The sequence below is a fragment of the Penicillium pulvis genome (genome assembly GCF_028828015.1).
Source record: "Penicillium pulvis strain IBT 33274 chromosome Unknown contig_7_segment1_segment0, whole genome shotgun sequence".
Lineage (NCBI taxonomy): Eukaryota > Fungi > Ascomycota > Eurotiomycetes > Eurotiales > Aspergillaceae > Penicillium > Penicillium pulvis.
The window spans coordinates 1,571,189-1,589,728 of NW_026643079.1; the positions used below are offsets into that span (position 1 = coordinate 1,571,189).

General features: G+C 49.0%; 7 protein-coding genes across 7 annotated transcripts; 3 read left to right on the forward strand and 4 right to left on the reverse strand.

Moving 5' to 3' along the window:
• Window positions 1-124: 124 nt before the first annotated feature.
• On the forward strand, window positions 125-2,159 carry N7503_008528 (MFS transporter; the record flags this gene model as incomplete). Its single annotated transcript, XM_057068075.1, has 10 exons — window positions 125-227; window positions 282-418; window positions 482-564; window positions 623-720; window positions 776-896; window positions 953-1,313; window positions 1,375-1,505; window positions 1,571-1,886; window positions 1,943-2,048; window positions 2,107-2,159. 10 exons carry the CDS (start codon window positions 125-127, stop codon window positions 2,157-2,159), a joined length of 1,509 nt encoding a protein of 502 aa, XP_056918930.1.
• Window positions 2,160-2,690: 531 nt separating this feature from the next.
• On the reverse strand, window positions 2,691-4,586 carry N7503_008529 (Zn(II)2Cys6 transcription factor; the record flags this gene model as incomplete). The annotated part of the gene is made up of 4 exons (XM_057068076.1): window positions 2,691-2,912; window positions 2,967-3,464; window positions 3,528-4,032; window positions 4,090-4,586. 4 exons carry the CDS (start codon window positions 4,584-4,586, stop codon window positions 2,691-2,693), a joined length of 1,722 nt encoding a protein of 573 aa, XP_056918931.1.
• Window positions 4,587-5,177: 591 nt separating this feature from the next.
• N7503_008530 (DUF4050 domain-containing protein) lies at window positions 5,178-6,377 on the reverse strand (the record flags this gene model as incomplete). Its single annotated transcript, XM_057068077.1, has 1 exon — window positions 5,178-6,377. The coding sequence occupies one exon, from the start codon at window positions 6,375-6,377 to the stop codon at window positions 5,178-5,180; it is 1,200 nt and encodes a 399-aa protein (XP_056918932.1).
• A 1,185-nt stretch (window positions 6,378-7,562) lies between these two features.
• On the reverse strand, window positions 7,563-10,400 carry N7503_008531 (ATP-binding protein; the record flags this gene model as incomplete). The annotated part of the gene is made up of 1 exon (XM_057068078.1): window positions 7,563-10,400. The coding sequence occupies one exon, from the start codon at window positions 10,398-10,400 to the stop codon at window positions 7,563-7,565; it is 2,838 nt and encodes a 945-aa protein (XP_056918933.1).
• A 1,645-nt stretch (window positions 10,401-12,045) lies between these two features.
• Window positions 12,046-15,364, forward strand: N7503_008532 (LIM domain-binding protein). Its single transcript, XM_057068079.1, has 4 exons — window positions 12,046-12,481; window positions 12,633-13,501; window positions 13,561-13,854; window positions 13,912-15,364. Exons 1-4 carry the CDS (start codon window positions 12,178-12,180, stop codon window positions 14,665-14,667), a joined length of 2,223 nt encoding a protein of 740 aa, XP_056918934.1. The 5' UTR covers window positions 12,046-12,177; the 3' UTR covers window positions 14,668-15,364.
• A 274-nt stretch (window positions 15,365-15,638) lies between these two features.
• Window positions 15,639-16,579, forward strand: N7503_008533 (urease accessory protein UreG; the record flags this gene model as incomplete). Its single annotated transcript, XM_057068080.1, has 2 exons — window positions 15,639-15,808; window positions 15,940-16,579. The coding sequence occupies 2 exons, from the start codon at window positions 15,639-15,641 to the stop codon at window positions 16,577-16,579; spliced, it is 810 nt and encodes a 269-aa protein (XP_056918935.1).
• A 700-nt stretch (window positions 16,580-17,279) lies between these two features.
• On the reverse strand, window positions 17,280-18,178 carry N7503_008534 (uncharacterized protein; the record flags this gene model as incomplete). The annotated part of the gene is made up of 2 exons (XM_057068081.1): window positions 17,280-17,881; window positions 17,941-18,178. 2 exons carry the CDS (start codon window positions 18,176-18,178, stop codon window positions 17,280-17,282), a joined length of 840 nt encoding a protein of 279 aa, XP_056918936.1.
• Between the last annotated feature and the right edge of the window lie 362 nt (window positions 18,179-18,540).

Here is an 18,540-nt window from a genome sequence, read left to right on the forward strand (position 1 = left end):
TCGGCATGAACTATCGATTGTCTCAGCCAGACCCTACATCCTGGACTGTCGCTTACTTTCTCTTTGATCCTATTTCAGAGAAAGACAACCCTCACTCATATTTCCTCTCTCAGTATTCGAATTCATGCAGGTCAAAATGCCGGATGAGCGGACTCCTTTGGTGAAGGATGCAGAATCCCAGAAGTCTAAGCCACTTGGCGTTTCGAAACTTCTGGCTGGGTTGGTTGGTACGTAATCCTCGTGGTCGACGCGCTCGGTTACTCGGCTGACTCCCCATTCAGGCGTGTTTCTTGCCAGTGCAGATAAATCTATTCTGCTGACCACACAAACGCAAATTGCGTCTTCACTGCATTCTCCTTCTAATGCGGCCTTGCTGCTGGTGTCTTACAATCTAGGCTTTTGTGTTGCGCTGCCTGTGGTAAGTATTGCGCTTGGATACTTTCTTTCAGTGGGGAAGCTCTCTCTAACCATCAAATATTAGTATGGTTTCCTGAGTGATATATATGGTTCTCGGAATTTCCTCTTAATCTCATATGTCTTGTTCTCTATTGGATGCGCCATATCGTAAGTGCAAAGAGTCCCTAAACAGAATCTGTATCGTCCTCATACTGACGAGTCCCAGTGGCGCTGTCGACACAATATGGCCATTTGCTTTTGGTCGATTTGTGGCAGGTATAGGAGGTGCCGGTATGACCGATCTGCTCTCCGTACTCATTAATGGTATGTATTTCTGTCCGATTAGGGGAAAGAAGTAGAAAGTTGATAGCAGGATCAGAGATTTTCGACATCACGGAACTCGCCTCTATGCGAAGCTATATTATTGCGGCCGACATCTTTGGCCAGGGATGTGGAGGACCACTTGGAGGCGTTATTACTGACAAGGTCGGCTGGAGATGGTAAGTGAATCTTGAAGATCGTTATGAGGGTATTTCCCACTGACTTAAACTCCCAGGGCCTTGCTCGGTCAATCGCCTATAAGTATGCTTTGTTTGGTTCTAGCCTATTTCCAACTTCCCAAAGTTCCCAAGAAAAATAACAAGGAGTCTAAGCTGAGCTTATGGAACTTCGATTATTGGGGACTTGGAGCATTCACCATTTCAGCTACCTCATTTGTCCTGGGCACTACTGACGGAAATCCCGCCTTGGATAATAATAAACCACTTTTATTTGCCATTTCCGGTATATTTTTGGTGATCCTGATCGTCGTCGAAAAATTATCGTCTAGACCGATTATCCCTCCTTCCGTCATTGCTGCGCCAAACATACGAAGCATTTTCTTGGGACAGTTCCTGTTCTTTGTAAATGTCAGCACAGTGAGTGAAGATTTCCCCTCTGGGCCGCAGTCCTTTGGAAGTATGGCTAACAAAGCCGCAGTTTATGAACAATCTTCCACCCTATCTCGCCAAAATAGATCACCTCACCAATACACAGATTGCTATGCGAATCTGGCCAACGGGCTTTGGTTTAATTCTTGGCTCTATGATAGCAGGAAGGCTTTTGAGAAAGTGAGTTATGAGGCAATCAAGGAAACAACACAAACTAACGATTCTAGGTCTGCTAAATATCGCAGGGAGTCCCTCATTGGCGTAGGGATTTGTGCTTCATCCCTAATTATTATGGTCATTCGGTGGATAAATGGCATCAAAGGATTCGAGATCTATTATTCCCTTCCCTGGACGGTGGGGGGTGGAATCTTACTCTCCGCGCAATTTGTTGCGCTGGCCGTACGCTGTCCTGACCAAATGGCCAATGCTACGGCAATCTTTTGTCTGGTGCAGCAGGTTGGTCAAATTGTCGGGACTAGTGCTAGCACCGCAGCTCTACAACAGCTCTTCGGCTCTCGGCTAGGCGTCAATTTGAGTGACGCCCTACCCGAAAAGACTCAGGTATGAATCCGTACCCATGTTGTAGCAATTATGCGATGTACTCACAGGACCTATAGATCATTCAAAAGCTTCTCAAAAACTACGGCTCTATTACAGCTTTGCCTGAAATTCTGCAAAGAGCCGTCCAATCTAGCTACATTGAGGCGTTTCGTTTAATCCCAGGTATGTGGAAATCGTTGTTGAGCCCTCCAAACTTGAAACTAAAATCTTACCTTTGTAGCATTGTCGGCAATTTTGACGATTGCCTGTGGAATTCTCATTCTCTTCTCTTAGGAGAAGGTGTACACTATTAGGAAACAAGGTTTTGTTACATACATAGATCCTCAAATCTAAAATACAATGGCTTTCAAGTTCAAGGTTCAGGCTACATGGGTGACATGGCTTTAAAGAACACAGGGCACTGGTGCTAAATCCTAGTCAGTGAGCAAAAGCAGCGACGGGATGAACACTTAAACCGAGAAGCCAAGAATCGTCAATGCAACATATGTGCCGAGTGGATATTATCAATTTTAGGGTTTTGGCATGAGTCAGCAAAACGTTTCTCCGAGAGGTTTTACCGGAAATGATAATATTAAAGTACTATTACACACTAGGTTTCTGTTAAGTTTTCATATTGGGACTGTGGATGATTTAAGATTGCAATAGATGATTAGAAATCAAAAATAAGGTCCAGGATGTTTCATAAATCTTGGGTTCTCCAATGCCGGACAAATATCCAAGATGTTTCTCCGTGATCTGTAGTATGATTTCCTATCTTTGTCTTTCATATTCGATGCGTCACAATAGGTGTCCATTTCTATATCATTAAGCTCTCCCAACATGGCTATTCAGCAACTCTGTTGTCTTAGAGATACACGACTGCGGCATTAGATCCATGTAGCTTTGCTCAAGATTATTCACATTCTTAAGCTTCTCGGCGACAGTAACCAGCTCCTGCAGATATAACTCAAAAGCTGGGTTGTCCCCAACATTATCATAAAGAAACTCGGCCACCATAAATAGCGGCAGCGGCATGAGCGGGTGAACCTACATAGTATTATTAGCAGATCCGCCCAATTTAACAGTCGAAAGATAACTCACCTTCGAGAAATGCAAATTAGGTAGCATCTGGGAAAGGCCAACAATAGCCTCAACAGCAGTCAACGCCCGACTTTGATATCCCATATAAGCTGCATTGTCTTCTGTTCCACCAGACGCCTCAAGTGTTTGCATTAGGCTGTTGCAGCAATATACAAATGCCGTGTGACTTAATATGTTGGCGAACCACAGTAACGGATCATATGCCTCGTTTGGAGACGGGTAGAATTGGGCTAGAATTTGTAGTCGAGTTGTGAGGAGCTCGTCAAGCCAATGACACTGTTTCAGGTCGCCAGATGCCGTATGGCCGTATACTGTGGAAATCTTTAGTTGTTGGCCTTGGAGGAGACTGCGGCCGCAGATGGTTAGTAGGATAAGACATTCGTTGAAAGGGGATTGCACTGTTATGCTAGATTCTGTCATGACTTCGGATAGAAATTCGCCTAGAATGGGTTGACCATTTTGGAATTGCTGGTCAGGAGATGGCAATCGGGTACATATCTGCGTTCCATGGGATTCAGTTCAGGTCTCTTTCCCGGACGCAAGCACTAGAGTGGAACTTACCACATGCTCATTCAGTGTGATAGGCCAGTCATTGCGTATGCTGAGAAGATGATCCAGAAAATAGGCCATCCAAAACACTCGTCTCTTCTCTTCAACATGTATTGGGTCATCCTCCATGGATTGAGTGTTCTTCTTCGGGCTATCAAGTTCGTGAAAGCGTTTGCCTTGTAGTATCCGAAATGCTTGACCAGCGCTCATCCACGCTTGACGGTGCTGAGTCCGCATAGACTCACACATTGCAATAAGAACCCATGCTTGTACCAGCTCCGTCTCATGCCCATCAACATCACCAGTGTCAAGCGTTTTCAATGTCTGTTTGGCTTCATGGTAAAGGGGCTCAGTCAAGTCTCTGAATTGTGCCGACATAAGTGTAGCCATTGTCCACATGACTAGCTGAAGACTTTTACAGGAAGCAGTCTTGATCGGAGATGTGGCCCATGACAAGTACCTGCGCTGGTGCAGAATTGGGATTGAAGCGTGCACGCGATCAAAATAGAGCTGGTCCCTGATAACAACGTTAGTCTTCACCGCAATTTAAACATATGTGCAGGGTAATGTTTACAATTCTGATTGTATAGCGCCGGTAATGCTGAACGAAACAGGAGGAGCCAACGAATCAGAAAGCAGCCCGAGATCAGGAAGATCATTTGGTAAAAGCATATCAGGCTCCGAGATAGACGCAACAGCCGCGGACATCCAGTCCTGAGCATCAGTCGTGATGATCGGATCTGGAATATCAACAGGTGGCGTGGGTAAATCTTCATCTCGGCTTTCTGTGCCATCGTGATGCTGACTAGGTTCCGGCTGGCCATCCAAGCGGTTCTCCAACAAGTTCTCGAGATATACGACTCGATCTTTCAGGGCTTTAATGTAACCCTTCTTAGGACCGCGAGATCCGCGCTCAGTGGTCTCGCAAATTAAACCCGATTCATGACAAATACTGCATTGTGGCTGCCGACCGTCGCACCGTAACTTGCGGCGCCGGCACTCATCGCAGGCAGCTCGTGCCCTAGGCCGTTTCGTTGCTGGTGATGGCATTTCTCCTTCGCCAGAGGCCATTGTCAGTGGCCGATATGTTGGTATCGACGAGTGGGCTCCTCTCAAGGAATGCGTTTATCAGCAGATGCACTTGGAGGGGGGCTTAGGTGAGCATCGCTGATAGGTCAGCACCTTCTTATAGCGGCACTGGGACCGAAGGATGCGACCGGGGGCCAAAATGATCCTTCAAAGAGATTTGAGGCCGTGTATAGAGGCATGATCGCTCACATTTTACGGACACTCAGTTAAGAGGAAAAATTAGACAAATGAAGAATCAGACATCATCACATTAACAAAAATCATCAAGGCCTGCTTGTTTGGTCGAAAAGAATTCTCTCAGTATGTGCAAGTAGCCCATGCACATGAATTATGGAAATCAGTCATGATAACCCTAGAATTCTTCAATGCAAACCCTCCATACACCCAACAATATTAACTAAAAATTGAAATCCAAAGAACCTCCTGGATAAACACCAGATGCAATTCGCAGGGGAAGATCCCATACGGTGAAGACATAACCGCGTCAACATTGATCATTGATGGAGAAAAACTCGCCCGATCTGAGCCTATCATAACGATGTGTCAATGTCAGGGTGATCAGGGTGTGATAGTCTAAATAACGGGACCTGCGCCATTCCCACCATCTTGGCTCGATCCGCGTCGGTGAAAGGGGTGAGAGCCCATGTGGAACACCTTGCGCATGGCGTTTGTGATACTGTTTTTTCGTCTTGACTGGGGAGCGTCGGTAGTATCAGAGCTCTTCGCTACCGTGGCAGTGTCAGCGAGGACAATATTCGACACTGCCGGCTTGGGCGGCCACTGTCCATCGGCTTTCCAGCCCTGGACCATGGCTTTTGTCAGGTGTGCCAGATTAACTGGCACGGTAGGTGTCATCCCTTGTACAACCACTTTAGTATAGATGGAGGGGTAGATGGATGAGTTGATGGTTGCGCGGATAGGGTTTTCAGGTGAAAGAAACGGCGGAGCGACTGGGATAAGAGGTTCATCAAGCTCTTCGTCAGAGTCATCATTTTCATCATCTATGGCAGGGAATGTGGTAAAGCCAGGCGCATTGGCAGAAGCCTCAGGCTCGGTGATGCTAGTTTCGGTAGACTCCTTGCGCTTTGTTTCGTCTTCTGGGGCAGTAGAGTGCTCTTCTTCTTGCTCCTGCCGACGTGAGGTCTCTTCGGTTTTCTCCCGCTCCGTAATTGAAAGCGATGCGTCCATCTTGGCTGCCAGAGCAGGGGCCTCAGACGCGTCATTTTGACTTTGGCGATCGGAGTGCGGGGAAGCTGACCCCGGCTGCAGCGATGCAGCGCCCGCATCAACCCCAGAATCCGCGCGACTCTCAGTAATTTCGCTCGGTGTGTCTGTCTGGCTTTTCACAAGATTGTCTTTCTTCTCTTTGGCGCGGATCTGTCGCCGAGTCCTGGCTCCAGACCAAACGTCGCGTCTGGCCATCCACATCCGTAACCCTTCATTCCAGGCCATCTCTTCATCCATCTGACGGCGACGTTTGCGCCGCAAATCGATCGCGGGGTCGCCGTTCGTCTTGGGGGAATCGCTTTCAGAGTCGTCGTCGGATGACTGCGGTTCGAGTTCTGAGCCCGAGCTGTCGAATTCTCGGCAGCGCCATTCTGAGACTTGGCGGTTCTCTATGAGGGTACCGATCGAGTCCACATCCACATCCACATAAGGTAGTGAGATATAGTCGGGACCGTTTGGATCGGCGGTGAATTCCCAGTCGTGGCGAACGACCTCGCGAACGAAGAGTTTGGCGTCGCGGATGGCGATGTCACGAGAGTCGGCCATGATGAAGGGATATGGAGAAAGTCACCGTGACGGATGACTCAGAGATTGAGGGGGACCTCGGGGTTTCGCCCGGTGGTAGAAAAGGGTCGAGGCGCAAGAATCCTCCACCTAAATCCACACGCGGGGTTTTGAGAAATTGAGCTTGCAAGTGGCGGGTGGAGACGGATCCGATGTCATCGGGCACGTGCCCTCCCCAGAGGTCAGCACCTAGGGCTAATGGAAGAACATGAGGCATTTCCTGCTCTAACAAATGTGAAAGTATGTTATATTGATAGTTGTAGATAGTTGCGTAAGTAGGACATAGGCAGCTAAGAGATCCAATGGTCGACCATAATTCTGAAGTCCTGGGTGGCTTGTGTGACAGTAATACATATTACATACTTCAAGGCATGAAACACATGATCAGGAAATACTTTACTAAATTTGTCATGACGCTTGCGAGCCTAGCAGAAAAAAATGCTAAGATAGGCAACATTAAGACTGAAACTCTGAAACAGATATAGCTTAGACAGTCAAGGCAATACCGCTCCTACCTTTGAATGGCGCTTCGTGGGTACATGTAAAACATCAAATCTAGTATGGATGAGGGAGGGAGGAAGGAAGGAAGGGAGGAAGGTCAATCGTGAATACGCGTGGGAAATCATCGATTCAGATAAATAAGCAAAGTATCACAGTTAAGAAGTCAAGAAGGGAGGAGTCAAGGGTCTCTAGAATTGAAAAGCAACAGGATGCCGGACAATGGTAGATTGCCTTTAAGTATCACTTTGAAGGCCCCTCCTTAACAATTCAATCCGCATGGTCGAGTTGGCTAGGCCCTCCCTAATACAAACTAGCCACCGAACGGGCGGTGCACACAGAGTTAGCCGTTGGGACTTGTGTTGTATGGAGTGAATAGACCGGGAAACATCCTCAGCTAACCCCCCTTGAAAAGCAGCCGTATGGAATCCAACTATGAATGGCAGTCGCACGCAAATAAACACCAAGTACGCAATTTTTAGTATTATATGGTCATCTACTTTGCGAGGAAGGAGGACCAATTGCCGAATGATAATTGTGCACAGGGCACAATTGTGTGTATCTACTATCTCAAAATAAAACTATTGGTACATGTCTATCATATCACTAAAAGTACAGGGGAAAAAAAGGTTGAGTCCGGTTGATACTCAAAAGAACACTCGCTTAAGATCAAGTTCGGACGCGCACGGATTCGGTGGTAGGTGCATCGGCGGCAGGTCCGAAGCCCCATCCCTTAGACTTCGGGCGCCGACTCCTCCGATCACCGTATTGTTCGTCAAATTTTCGAATTGCGGTCAGCGAAGACATGTCTTCACTGATTGATGCACTGATCTCTTCCATTCCGCGGTCAAAGTGGGCACCGGTGAGGATTCGTCGTGCTGGGTATTCGTAGGGCTCGTCGCCTTGGTGTTTTGCCGCGGCATCGTTTTCCTCTCGCACGCAAGCTAGGGCTGCGGCGACTGAGAGGTTCTTCAAGTCGGAGCCGGAGTACAACTCTGTGCGCTTAGCAAGGTCAGCCAGGTCGACTGCTGGATCAAGTTGTTCCTCTTTGAGATGAATTTTCAGAATTGCGAGGCGGTCTGTCTCGGTTGGGAGATCGACAAGGAGTCGTCGGGGCAGACGGCGCAGGACTGCGTCATCCAGGTCAAAGGGACGGTTCGTGGCGACCATGATGAATGCGGAGAGGTCGTTCATTCCATCCCACTCGCGGAGGAACTGGTTGATCAGTTCGCGGTGGGAGGTCCGGCTGCTGGAGCCTGTGCGAGAGCAGAAGATGGCATCTGCCTCGTCAATGAACACAACGCATGGGCTTAATTTCTTGGCAAGTGTGAAGATGGCTTTCACGTTCTTTTCACCCTCACCCACGTACATGTCATACACGTCGGAACCGCTCACTTCCAGAACAGTTGCTCCACTCTCGCGCGCAACTGCCTTGGCAAGAAGGGTTTTTCCTGTCCCAGGAGGCCCGTACAACAGAAGGCCAGGGATCTTATCCGTCGCCAACACACCGTAAGTGAAAGCTTCAGGTCGAACCAGCGAGAGAGAAGTAAGGGTTTTCAGTGCATCAATAGTCTCAGGCGGGACCTGAACATCGTTGAATGTGGTTCGGATGCTTTTTGCGTCTACCACACCGTTGAGCAGTTTCTTCTCGTGAGAAGTGCATGTCTTGCGCAAAGAGCTCAACAATTGCTCTCGAGTCTGACCACTGCTAGCATCTGTCGCCTTGGGAGACTTTGCCTGTAACCAATCGTTTGTTACTTGATCCCCCTTGTCCATAAGTTCAATTCCACGTCGAATATGTTCAAAGCCAAAAGTTTCACCAGCTTCTGTACTGCCCAGTGCCAATGTTGCAACCCAGTGAACTTGGTTGTAGGACCAGAACTTTTCCTTGATACCAGATTGTTTGATTGTTGTTGGGTCAAGCGACCAGGCACGGTTGCTAAAAATATCATCCTTAACAGCCGAAGCAGTCTCATTGAGCCGGAACTTCAACATAGTTTGGAGATGGCGTATGTTAATATCCATGGTTCGTTTCTTCTGGTCTTGAGCAAACTTCTTTTCAGCAGCCTTCAATTCCATGGATGGTGTAATCACCAATGTTTTAGAAAAGCCGTCATCGAAGACATTTTGAAGAATTTTGATACCATCGTGTGACGGAGCATGACGAAGCTCCTGGGATACACTGCCAATGAGAATAATTCTGGAACCAGCTCCTCGCCGTTCCTGAATTACCTTTTGCAGCAACGAAATGACCCTAGACCCCTCTCTCTGGCTTTGAATATCACGATAATCCTGGATGTGGACAATGGTGTCACGAGGAAGCACAGGAATAGCGACGTCCAGCTCAGCTGAATCCTCTGTTTCCTTGGAAGCAGGCTTTGCAGGTCGACCAAGAGAAGATATAATTTCGTTCAACAAACGGGTCCAGCGCTGCTCTATACGTGGGCCAAAGAGCCGCGATGAACCAGATTCTTGATCCCCTTGGCCATTGATGGATGCCACAATTGACTTCAGACCAAGCCAGTTTGGAAGCGGTACATCACCTGAATCTTTGCTGGGCTCAATAGTGATGAACCTAGGGGTGCTAACCTCAGTGCGCACACCCGGGGGCCCAGCAATATCACTCATATCATCCTCGCCGTCACCTTCTCCATCTATAGGTTCTGGCCAAGTCACTACCGGGGGACGATGAACTTCATAACCGAGGGATCGAATGGAAGTGGTTGTGCCAGTCTCTGCAAGGTCTTGCTCGCTGAATAGCTGGGCAATATCTTGTGCACTGAGGGTGATTAGGTCGGTGTCGAGGTCATTTGACAGCTGTCGTACCACGTTATCCAAAAACGGAATTCCGTCATTTCCGGGATATTGAAGAATGATATGTGACTTCTTCGCTGCTGGCTCTTTGGCATACTGCACTGGCGGCAGTCTCAGGCCCGCTTTGACTGACGCTCGCAATTCATTCCAAATTTCTTCAGGCACAGCATAGCTGCTGTCTTCATCGGATTCAGCAGGTTCACCGGATGAAGCAGGATTGTTTCCACCACCTCCAGCTAGAGATTGTTCCTTCTCCGCGTTGTTTGGGCTGGGCACCGGTTTCGACTTCGTAATTTCGACTTGTTGAGCCTGGACAACACCCTCCGAACCCCGAGTGACTATGTTCTGGTCAGAGAACCAGCTAGGAATCGCAGCCACCGGTTGCTTCTGTTTGTCCTGTTCCGATTGGCGGTTCCTCATGGCTCTCCGCAACGCAGACCCATATGGCTTTGCGGCAGGTTTCTGGTCGTCGGCGGGCAATGGGCTTTTGTTCGCGACAAGGTCTTCAAGTTTCGGGGATTGACAATTATCGAGCGCATCCGATGGCGGTGATGAACCATCATGAGGGTCTTGGGATGGAGCTGACCGCCATTGTTGCGATAGATGGAATCGGCGCGAGGACGAAGACGCGGGATAGCGGCGACGAGCGATCAGACGACACGGGCGTACGACGAACAGCCGGGCCTGGTGCATTGACGGAAACATCCAGGGCACAAGATGCCACTAGAAATCAAAGCGCAAAGTCGTGGGTAACAGTATGGCGCATTGATCGGTCGAGAGTTACGGACTTAAACTTGATGAGCCTCCGGGGGAGAAATATAGACTCACGTGATATATTAGACCCAGGTTAATGTCTTCATTGGATTTCTGTCCTCCAGCTGTCATACAAGACAAAGTACAATCTCATCGACATCCACGATCTTGACAGACCTCAGGGACACATGGAACTGGCTCTAGGCCCATTAATCTAGCTGAATTGCTATTTTAGACTGATCTTCGGCCAGGATTACAAAGTTTGGTGGATCAAAGTTACGCCACGATAGGTACCGTACAGTAGCTACGGTACTTCAGTAATTTTTGTTTTTATATAGACAACTCAAAATCATAAGATGTATGATAAAATGATAAATGTATTTGTCACTACCTAAGACTATCGCTACCGGCGTCGGTGAATTACTTGAGTGCGTATGGTATGACCTAATGAAGATGCAATCAGCCAATGTCTCTTGCAATTCATGTTGATGCAATCGCATATATTGAAGTGTTCTCAGACAAAAAATACTGGCAAGTAGCAGACCAACCGGGAAAGGAAGATCCGAAATATCTCGTCATGGTCGATTTGGAAGGTAAAGAAGTGAAAAAGTGTTTGACATCCTTGAACGAAAAGCAAAATACAGTGAAGAAACAAGCAGTCGAACTCACCATATAGAATTTTCTGGTCGGTCCTTTTGATCGACCTGCAAGGATGAGATGGCCTGTGTTAGTGGCAAAACCGGAGCATCATAAGACATTATTATGATACTATCGGTCCATGAGACCTAGTCGATAGGAAGCAGGGCAGTCCCGAGACAATTTCTGTCGTCAGTAGAGGAGATTAAAGAGAGAAGCAGGAGCTTGAAGCACGGAGAAGAAAGCAAAAAGCAAAAAAAAAAAAAAACGCTGAAATACACCGTCGCACGTGACGGCCTGATTGGGGTTAGCGTGTTTTCCCATTGAAATTGAGACGGAAAAAGAAAACTGCACTGAAAAGATGGGAGAAAAGAGTCAGAATAATGAAAATAGTTTCTTTAAACCAAGGATCAGAATACGTCCTGGATCCTGTCATCTTATTTATCCTTTTTGTGCCAGTCTCGTGGTGATCTCTTTGTTCCATCTATCGCATCGCGTTGTTCTGCTCGGTTACATCCTCCACTCTTCGGAGCCGGTTCCTCCGTCCCCAGTTCCCTCTTCGCTCCCAACCGGGCGATCATCCTCAACTCATTATATGGGCGATCGAGACAAGACCCTGGTTTCTGCTGATTGTGTTAACTGCACAGAGAAGAGCACTACGGTCTTGGGATCTGTGAGGATAGTGAGTCGATCCCATATCTTTTGCCCCCAGCCCCTCCAACGCCTCCCTATTACTGTACCATACGCTGTTACCACCTGCCCCGTTCTCTTTCCTCCCGCTTCTTCCCCCCCCAAAGAGAACTCTACCCTCTTATCACCTCCGACCGCCCAACTCCCAACTAACCTGGCCTCTAGGAGAACGAGGCCTGCATTGAGGGCAGGTGACAACAAAGGCCTCCGATCCATGCTTCGGCCTTTTCCCTCATCTGCAAAAGTCGCCTGGGCCTCTCCGAAGCGCTGAGACCGACTCGTTCCATATCTTAGGCGCGACTCCCGTCCCCGAAATCCACCCTCCAGCCGCCTCATCGTCGCGCTTCTTCGTTGAAGTTACTCCGTTGGCGGTGATCTCCGCCTGCTAGCAATGATGATGGCGCAACCGTTTCCCGCTCAAGGCATCCCGCAACATGGTATGCCCCCCGGTCACCACCCAATGGCAGGCCAACACCCCAACGCTGGACATCCCGGTGGAATGGTCCAGCAAATGCATCCCGGGGTGTCCGGACCTGGTGGTCCTCAGGTGAGCCAAGCAGGGCCCATGATGGGTGCAATGCCCCCGGGCGCCAACGGTGGTCAAGGTGGTCCCGGAATGCCTAACGCTCATGCTCTTTCCCATCTCAACCCTGCGCAGGCGCATCTCTTCCAGCAACAGGGGTTCCCTCAAAACTGTGAGTCTCGTTGTCTCTGATTGAACGTCGATCGCGAGTCCTCCAGGACGCGCGCAATCCCCCCCCGACATCGGATCGGCACCCCTAAAGCCGTACCCCGACCATTCAATATCTTCCCAAGGCGGATGCTAATCCATTACCTAAAATGCAGTCGTGAACAACCCTCAATTCAATGTGCAGCAGCAGCAGCAACAGCAGCAGCAACATCAGTTTATGCGGCAGCGAATGCTGATCCAACAACAGCAGCAACAACAACACCAACATCAGCAGCAGCAGCAGCAGCAGCAGCAGCAACAACAACAACAACAACAGCAGCAGCAGCAGCAACAGCAACAACAACAACAGCATGGGGGTCTACCTGTATCATTACCCAATGGTACTCAGGGGCTAAACGCTGCGCAACTGGCTGCCATGCAGCAAGCCAATCCAGGCATGCGGCCCGTAAACATGGGAATGCACATGGGACAGCAGGTGCCGCACGGCCAGGCACAAAACATTCAGCAGCAACAGATGTTTGCCATCCAGCAGGCCCAGGTCCAAGCGCAACAAGCACAGCAGGCGCAGCAACAAGCACAGCAGCAGGCGCAAGCGAATAATGGCCAGCCGGGCCAGCATACCCCTCAACGCTCCTCAGCACAACCCCCGAATATGCACGAAGCGCCAGTGGGGACGCCACAATCCCAGCATGGTCCACCACAGAGTGGTACTCCTCAGCCCAATCAGTCCTCTCAACCGCCCTCAACTCAACCTCCCCAGTCGCAGGGCGGCGGTCAGTCCCAAGTGACTCCCAATCCACAGCCGCAGCAGTTGCCACCGTCCCAGCAACAGCCTCAGCAAGGTACCCCGGGTCAGCAACCTGCCCAGCAAAACCAACAGGCAATGGCTACCCAGGAAGCCCAAATTAAAGCACAGCAGAACGCCATCATGTTACAAAGAATGAACCAGCAACGGCAGCAGCAGCAGCAGAATACCCCAGTCATGATTCTCACCAGCTACGCCGAAAACTTGAGCGGTTTCAAGGTATGTAGTTACATCGTATCCGGGCGGCTCATAGGGCATTGATTCTAATCGTTCTACAGAGTCGTGATGAGACTACCGATTACGCGTATTGGTCGGCCTTCGTTGACCGATTCTATTCGCCAGCCGGTGTGTTGCGCCAGGGAGTCTGGAGCAGCCAGACTGGATCAAAACAATTCGAAATTTCGACCCCGGCCCTGGCACGGTACTATCTTACCCAATTCACAAGTGGGATCGACCATATACAAATGGTTCTGGATGGCGCCCGGGAGCGCGAAGTCCCAGGTGGCGGTGGTGCGCATGTTGTTGAATGTCAACGCGCTTCTTTCATATATTGGTACACGAATGAAAGTCAGGTATGAGTTTCTTTAATAACCGAATGCCATGGGCTTGCTACTAATGACATTCTATAGGTTTTTCACAAGGGACAGCTGCGCGCCCACTTTGACGCCAACAACAAGATTGAGATGCTGGACATAACGGTCACCAGTCACAATGAGTTTATTCCCCGCAACCAACTTCTGGAGGCGATGGAGCAAAAGCAGAGCCCCAAGTTAGCTAAAAGTGCTGCCAAGAGAGCGCAGAAGCAAGCGCAGTCAATAACGCTCCCCGAGTCTATGGTTACTCCGAACGGCCTCCCTACGCCGGTGATTCAATTTCTAGAGGTTGCCGAAACGATGTCACAGATGCAAATGCTCTTTAACTTTTCTGCGCAACACTCGCAGTTGTCGGCAACAGACGCCCTCCGAGGTCTTGTCAGTAACTTCAACCAAAACGCGAACCCCAATATGGGCTTTGCAGCCCCTATGAACCCTGGCATGCAGCCCATGCCTCGTGGCCCTAATATGGGTCCTCCCTCCCAATTCGCTTCTCCTGCAATGGCCCATCTTGGCCTACCGGGGGCTCAAGGCTCGCCTCACCTGACTGGGTCAGCCCATGCGAGCCCTGCTCAGAGCCAGCTTGCCGGCCCACCTGGAATGCAAGTTCAGTCATCCCCAGTCGGTGTGAACAACAGTCCGAACGTCGGTGGTAACAAGCGCCGACGAGCCAGCACTGTCAAGCAAGAAAATGACGATAATGGCTCGGTTGAAGTGAATGGCAATGCGCCAGGATCGGGCAAGGTCAAGAACTCCCGGGTGCCTAAACGGCAGAAGGGAGCAGCAGCCTAAGCCGTCGAAATTGTATTTCGCATTGAAATGCTAATCATTTTGTTTTTCACGTTTCATCATTTCCAAGAATTGGGGAAATCGGCGCACGATTTGATACCAGGGCGAGGCATTTTCTATTCGCCCCTTTTTTTGTCTTTCCTGTCCATTTTATTTTCTCCGGGCTCTGGTGTTCTATCAGAAGGTCTCATCTGCTCTTTCTCACTTTCGGTACTCTGACGATCAAATCTGTTACCTCCGATGAGGCTTAATCGACTGCCTATCTTATTGATGACTTTCAATTGTCCTCAAGTGGTGGCACCTATGCCCCATCGATTTCGACCTCTGCTCCGACTCTAATGTACTCTATCTCCCTTTTCAGCGTTTCTTTTAGTTGGCCCGGAAATCATTGCTTGATTTTTTACACGTGCTTTCTTTGGGATTTTCTTTGCCCTGGGGGTTGATGATTTTTGGATTGGTGTGTTTATATGGGCGTTTGCCCTTTGCTTCTGGCCTCCTGGACGAAGGCCAAAATCTTGATATCCGTGTTGGCGATCGCACTTGGCGTCAGGCTTTTTGTTATCTGGAAATATGTCTACGTGCATTTGTGTGGGGGTTCTATTCTGGTTCTTGAGAATCTTAATGACTCTTTTCCCTTCGGGGCTCATTGTTTTGCCGTTATTTGACGAATCCATACATATCCCAGCAATCTGCGTGAACAACCTTGAAATTTTGGACTTTGGACTTTGAATGTCCCTTTTGTAGAATGTAGAGTCAAGTCTGCTCATCAGTTAATTGCTGACCGGTAAATGGCAAATTGCCTCGGGGAATTCCGTCTTGATATGGGGAACTTGGCATCCTTTTTTTCTGGTTATCATTATCAGTTCCCCACCCCTTGCGTTAACTGCCCCTCCAACCCACGCAAACCACAAATTCTCCCCGGAACACTCTAAATTATCTCCAGATTTTCCGCGTTTTCCCCATTTTACGACACAATGGCTCACTCCCACGATGGTGGCCTCGACCACAGCCATGATGACCCTTTCAACGGGCACGGCCACTCTCACGACATCTTGGATGGCCCAGGCTCCTACGTTAACCGCGAGATGCCGCTGATCGAGGGCCGCGACTGGAAGGACCGCGCCTTTACCATTGGTATTGGAGGGTATGTAACTTTCTCCATGCAGCAGAAAAGAGACAATTCTCCCTAGCTAGGCACCAGCTTCCTTCCCCAGAACTATAGAGCCCTGTTTCTAATACAAACAAACATTCATGCTAACTTTGGAATCTATCTAGACCCGTCGGCTCCGGCAAGACAGCCCTCATGCTCGCCCTCTCCCGTGCCCTCCGCGACGAATACAACATTGCAGCCGTAACAAACGACATCTTCACCCGCGAAGACGCCGAATTCCTCACCCGCCACAAAGCTCTCGCCCCCAACCGCATCCGCGCCATCGAGACTGGCGGTTGCCCCCACGCCGCCGTCCGTGAGGACATCAGCGCAAACCTGCTTGCCCTCCAAACACTTCAAAAGCAATTCTCCACCGATTTACTGCTGATCGAGTCCGGTGGTGATAACCTCGCTGCAAACTACAGTCGCGAGCTGGCAGATTTCATCATCTACGTTATTGATGTTGCTGGTGGTGATAAGGTGCCCCGGAAGGGTGGACCTGGTATCACTGGTAGTGATTTGCTGGTTGTGAATAAGATTGATCTTGCCGAGGCTGTTGGTGCTGATCTGAAGGTTATGGAGCGGGATGCAGCTAAGATGCGGGAGGGTGGTCCTACCGTTTTTGCTGTTGTTAAGCATGGAAAGGGCATGGAGCATATTATTAACTTGATTATTAGTGCTTGGAAGGGGAGTGGAGCTTATGAGCTTAGTTTGCAGCGGTGGAAGGAGGGTGCGCCCCGTGGTTCGGGGAGTATTGATGAGTAGATTATTACTACTACCGGAAATTCCTACACCATAGGTACATATAAATATTATTCTTGATAACCAACCACACTAGTAGTGTATTAAACCAAACCTAGTACTAAACCTAAACCTACTTAAGGTAATATACTGTTACCACCCGGGCAGATCCCCCTAGCCCTACATTAGAAGATCATATTACCCAGGTGGATATCCGTATAGAGAAAGCCGCATTAATCTTGCTTCGACGCCCGCTACATCATTAGTTTAGTTTATAATACCCGCCCCGATACGTGTCTCCACGAGAACAGACCTTATGGTATGGTGGCTATAGTTTTTTCTTTTTCAAGATGAAATCTCTCTTTTCTTTGACAGTATATGTTTTGTTCTAGAATTGTGTATTCAAAAGGCACGACATATCTTCTAACGGAGGCTCTGGTGGTGCTAGTAGGCTACCGGGAGGAAGGAGTTCATTAGAAGTCTATTGGGAGCCTATCTTAGAGTCTAATGTTACATAGCTTAAATTTGGGAAAGGGGCTTAGGCGACATACAGACCTCCAGCATAGACGTTTACTTCTTCTAGATCTGAATTAATCAAACGAGTATCTACGCTATGAATGGGACCAAGAGGGTGGCCCTAGTTGGTAAGAAAGAGAACTAGATTAAGAGAGAAGAAGAATTCGTTGCGTTCTTGAGCGAAATACAATAGTCTTTGTTATGAGGCTTACAGACCGTCGTTCTTGTACTGCTTCCACCAATCCCCCTTTAAATACATTGTCTCACTCATCTCCTTATACGGACTTCCATCAGGACAAAACCTATACCGATCCAATTCCCGGAAGCCCTCCTCGCGGATTTCACCTACATGTCTCCAACACGCCGTATGATCACGCGCCCACTGCTCCAATTGCTCAAAGTCTCGACACATTCGCACCTGTCCCAATCCACTCTTCTGATTTGGCTGGAAACCAGTATATCGTGGCGTGTCATCTGCGTTACACATAGCCTCATCGCGAAGTACTAGCAGGCAGTGCTCCAAATGACCAAATGGTGAGCTCTGGGGCCTCCCATCCCGAAATTCCACAAGAGCCGTCCGCATGGTCTTCACACAGTGGAGGTTGTGGTATGCGTTGATGAGATAGATACCTTTTTCGTTGTCCCATGGAAAGCGCTGGGCACGGGGTAGACCGTTGGACCGGGCGTACGTGTCTGATAATGCGATGTTACCCAGATCGTAGCTCGTGGCATCCCATAAAGCGTCTTGCTCGGTGTCGTTGATGGCTGCATTGAGACCCCATGGACGGGGAACTGTCCGGGCTAGACCGGCTGAATTTCAAAGTCAGACTCTGCAGTCTACTCGATGTGAAGGAATCTGGAAAACGAACCGTATTTTGAGCGGTACAGGGGAGGAGGGGACTCCAGGCGAAATAACAATATACCCAGAAGAAAGACGTTGATCAGGATTGAGAGTATCATTGGAACCCGTAGCCTGTTTTTCTTTGTTGTAATTATGGAGACCTCGTTCGAATCTCCATTGATCAATTTGTCCTCTACGTCGACACCATATTCTTCATCCTCCGCAGGGCCGGGATTGGGTACTTTCAGGTAACTTTGGAAAAACATATTCAGGGTACGAACACGAGCTGAATGACAATAATGAGAGCTTTGGGAGCGGGACGCGTATTTAATAGGGCGGAAATCGGTGGACACGTCTTTTGCTAGCCTCGCTAAAAGGATGATCATGCCTTAATGGCATTGCGATACTGCGAAAGCGCATGCCAACTCCTCAAATGCAACTCAGGCATATCCCGTCCCAAGAATGGGTCTAAAGATTTCTTTTACTTTCTATAGGTGACTCTGATTTACTTGCATTTATGTGCCCCGCAAGCTAATCAAAAGTGGAATTTGCATGTTATCAAGCCCAGGATTACGATACATGTTGCAGATCCAAGGCCGATATTCCTCCGGTCAAAAGCCATGAGATG

Coding starts and splice junctions, on each gene's coding strand:
- N7503_008532 (XM_057068079.1), top strand. CDS start 12,178: ATGATGATGGCGCAACCGTTTCCCGCTCAAGGCATCCCGCAACATGGT. Junction 12,482..12,632: donor ACAGGGGTTCCCTCAAAACT/GTGAGTCTCGTT, acceptor CCTAAAATGCAG/TCGTGAACAACCCTCAATTC. Junction 13,855..13,911: donor GGTACACGAATGAAAGTCAG/GTATGAGTTTCT, acceptor GACATTCTATAG/GTTTTTCACAAGGGACAGCT.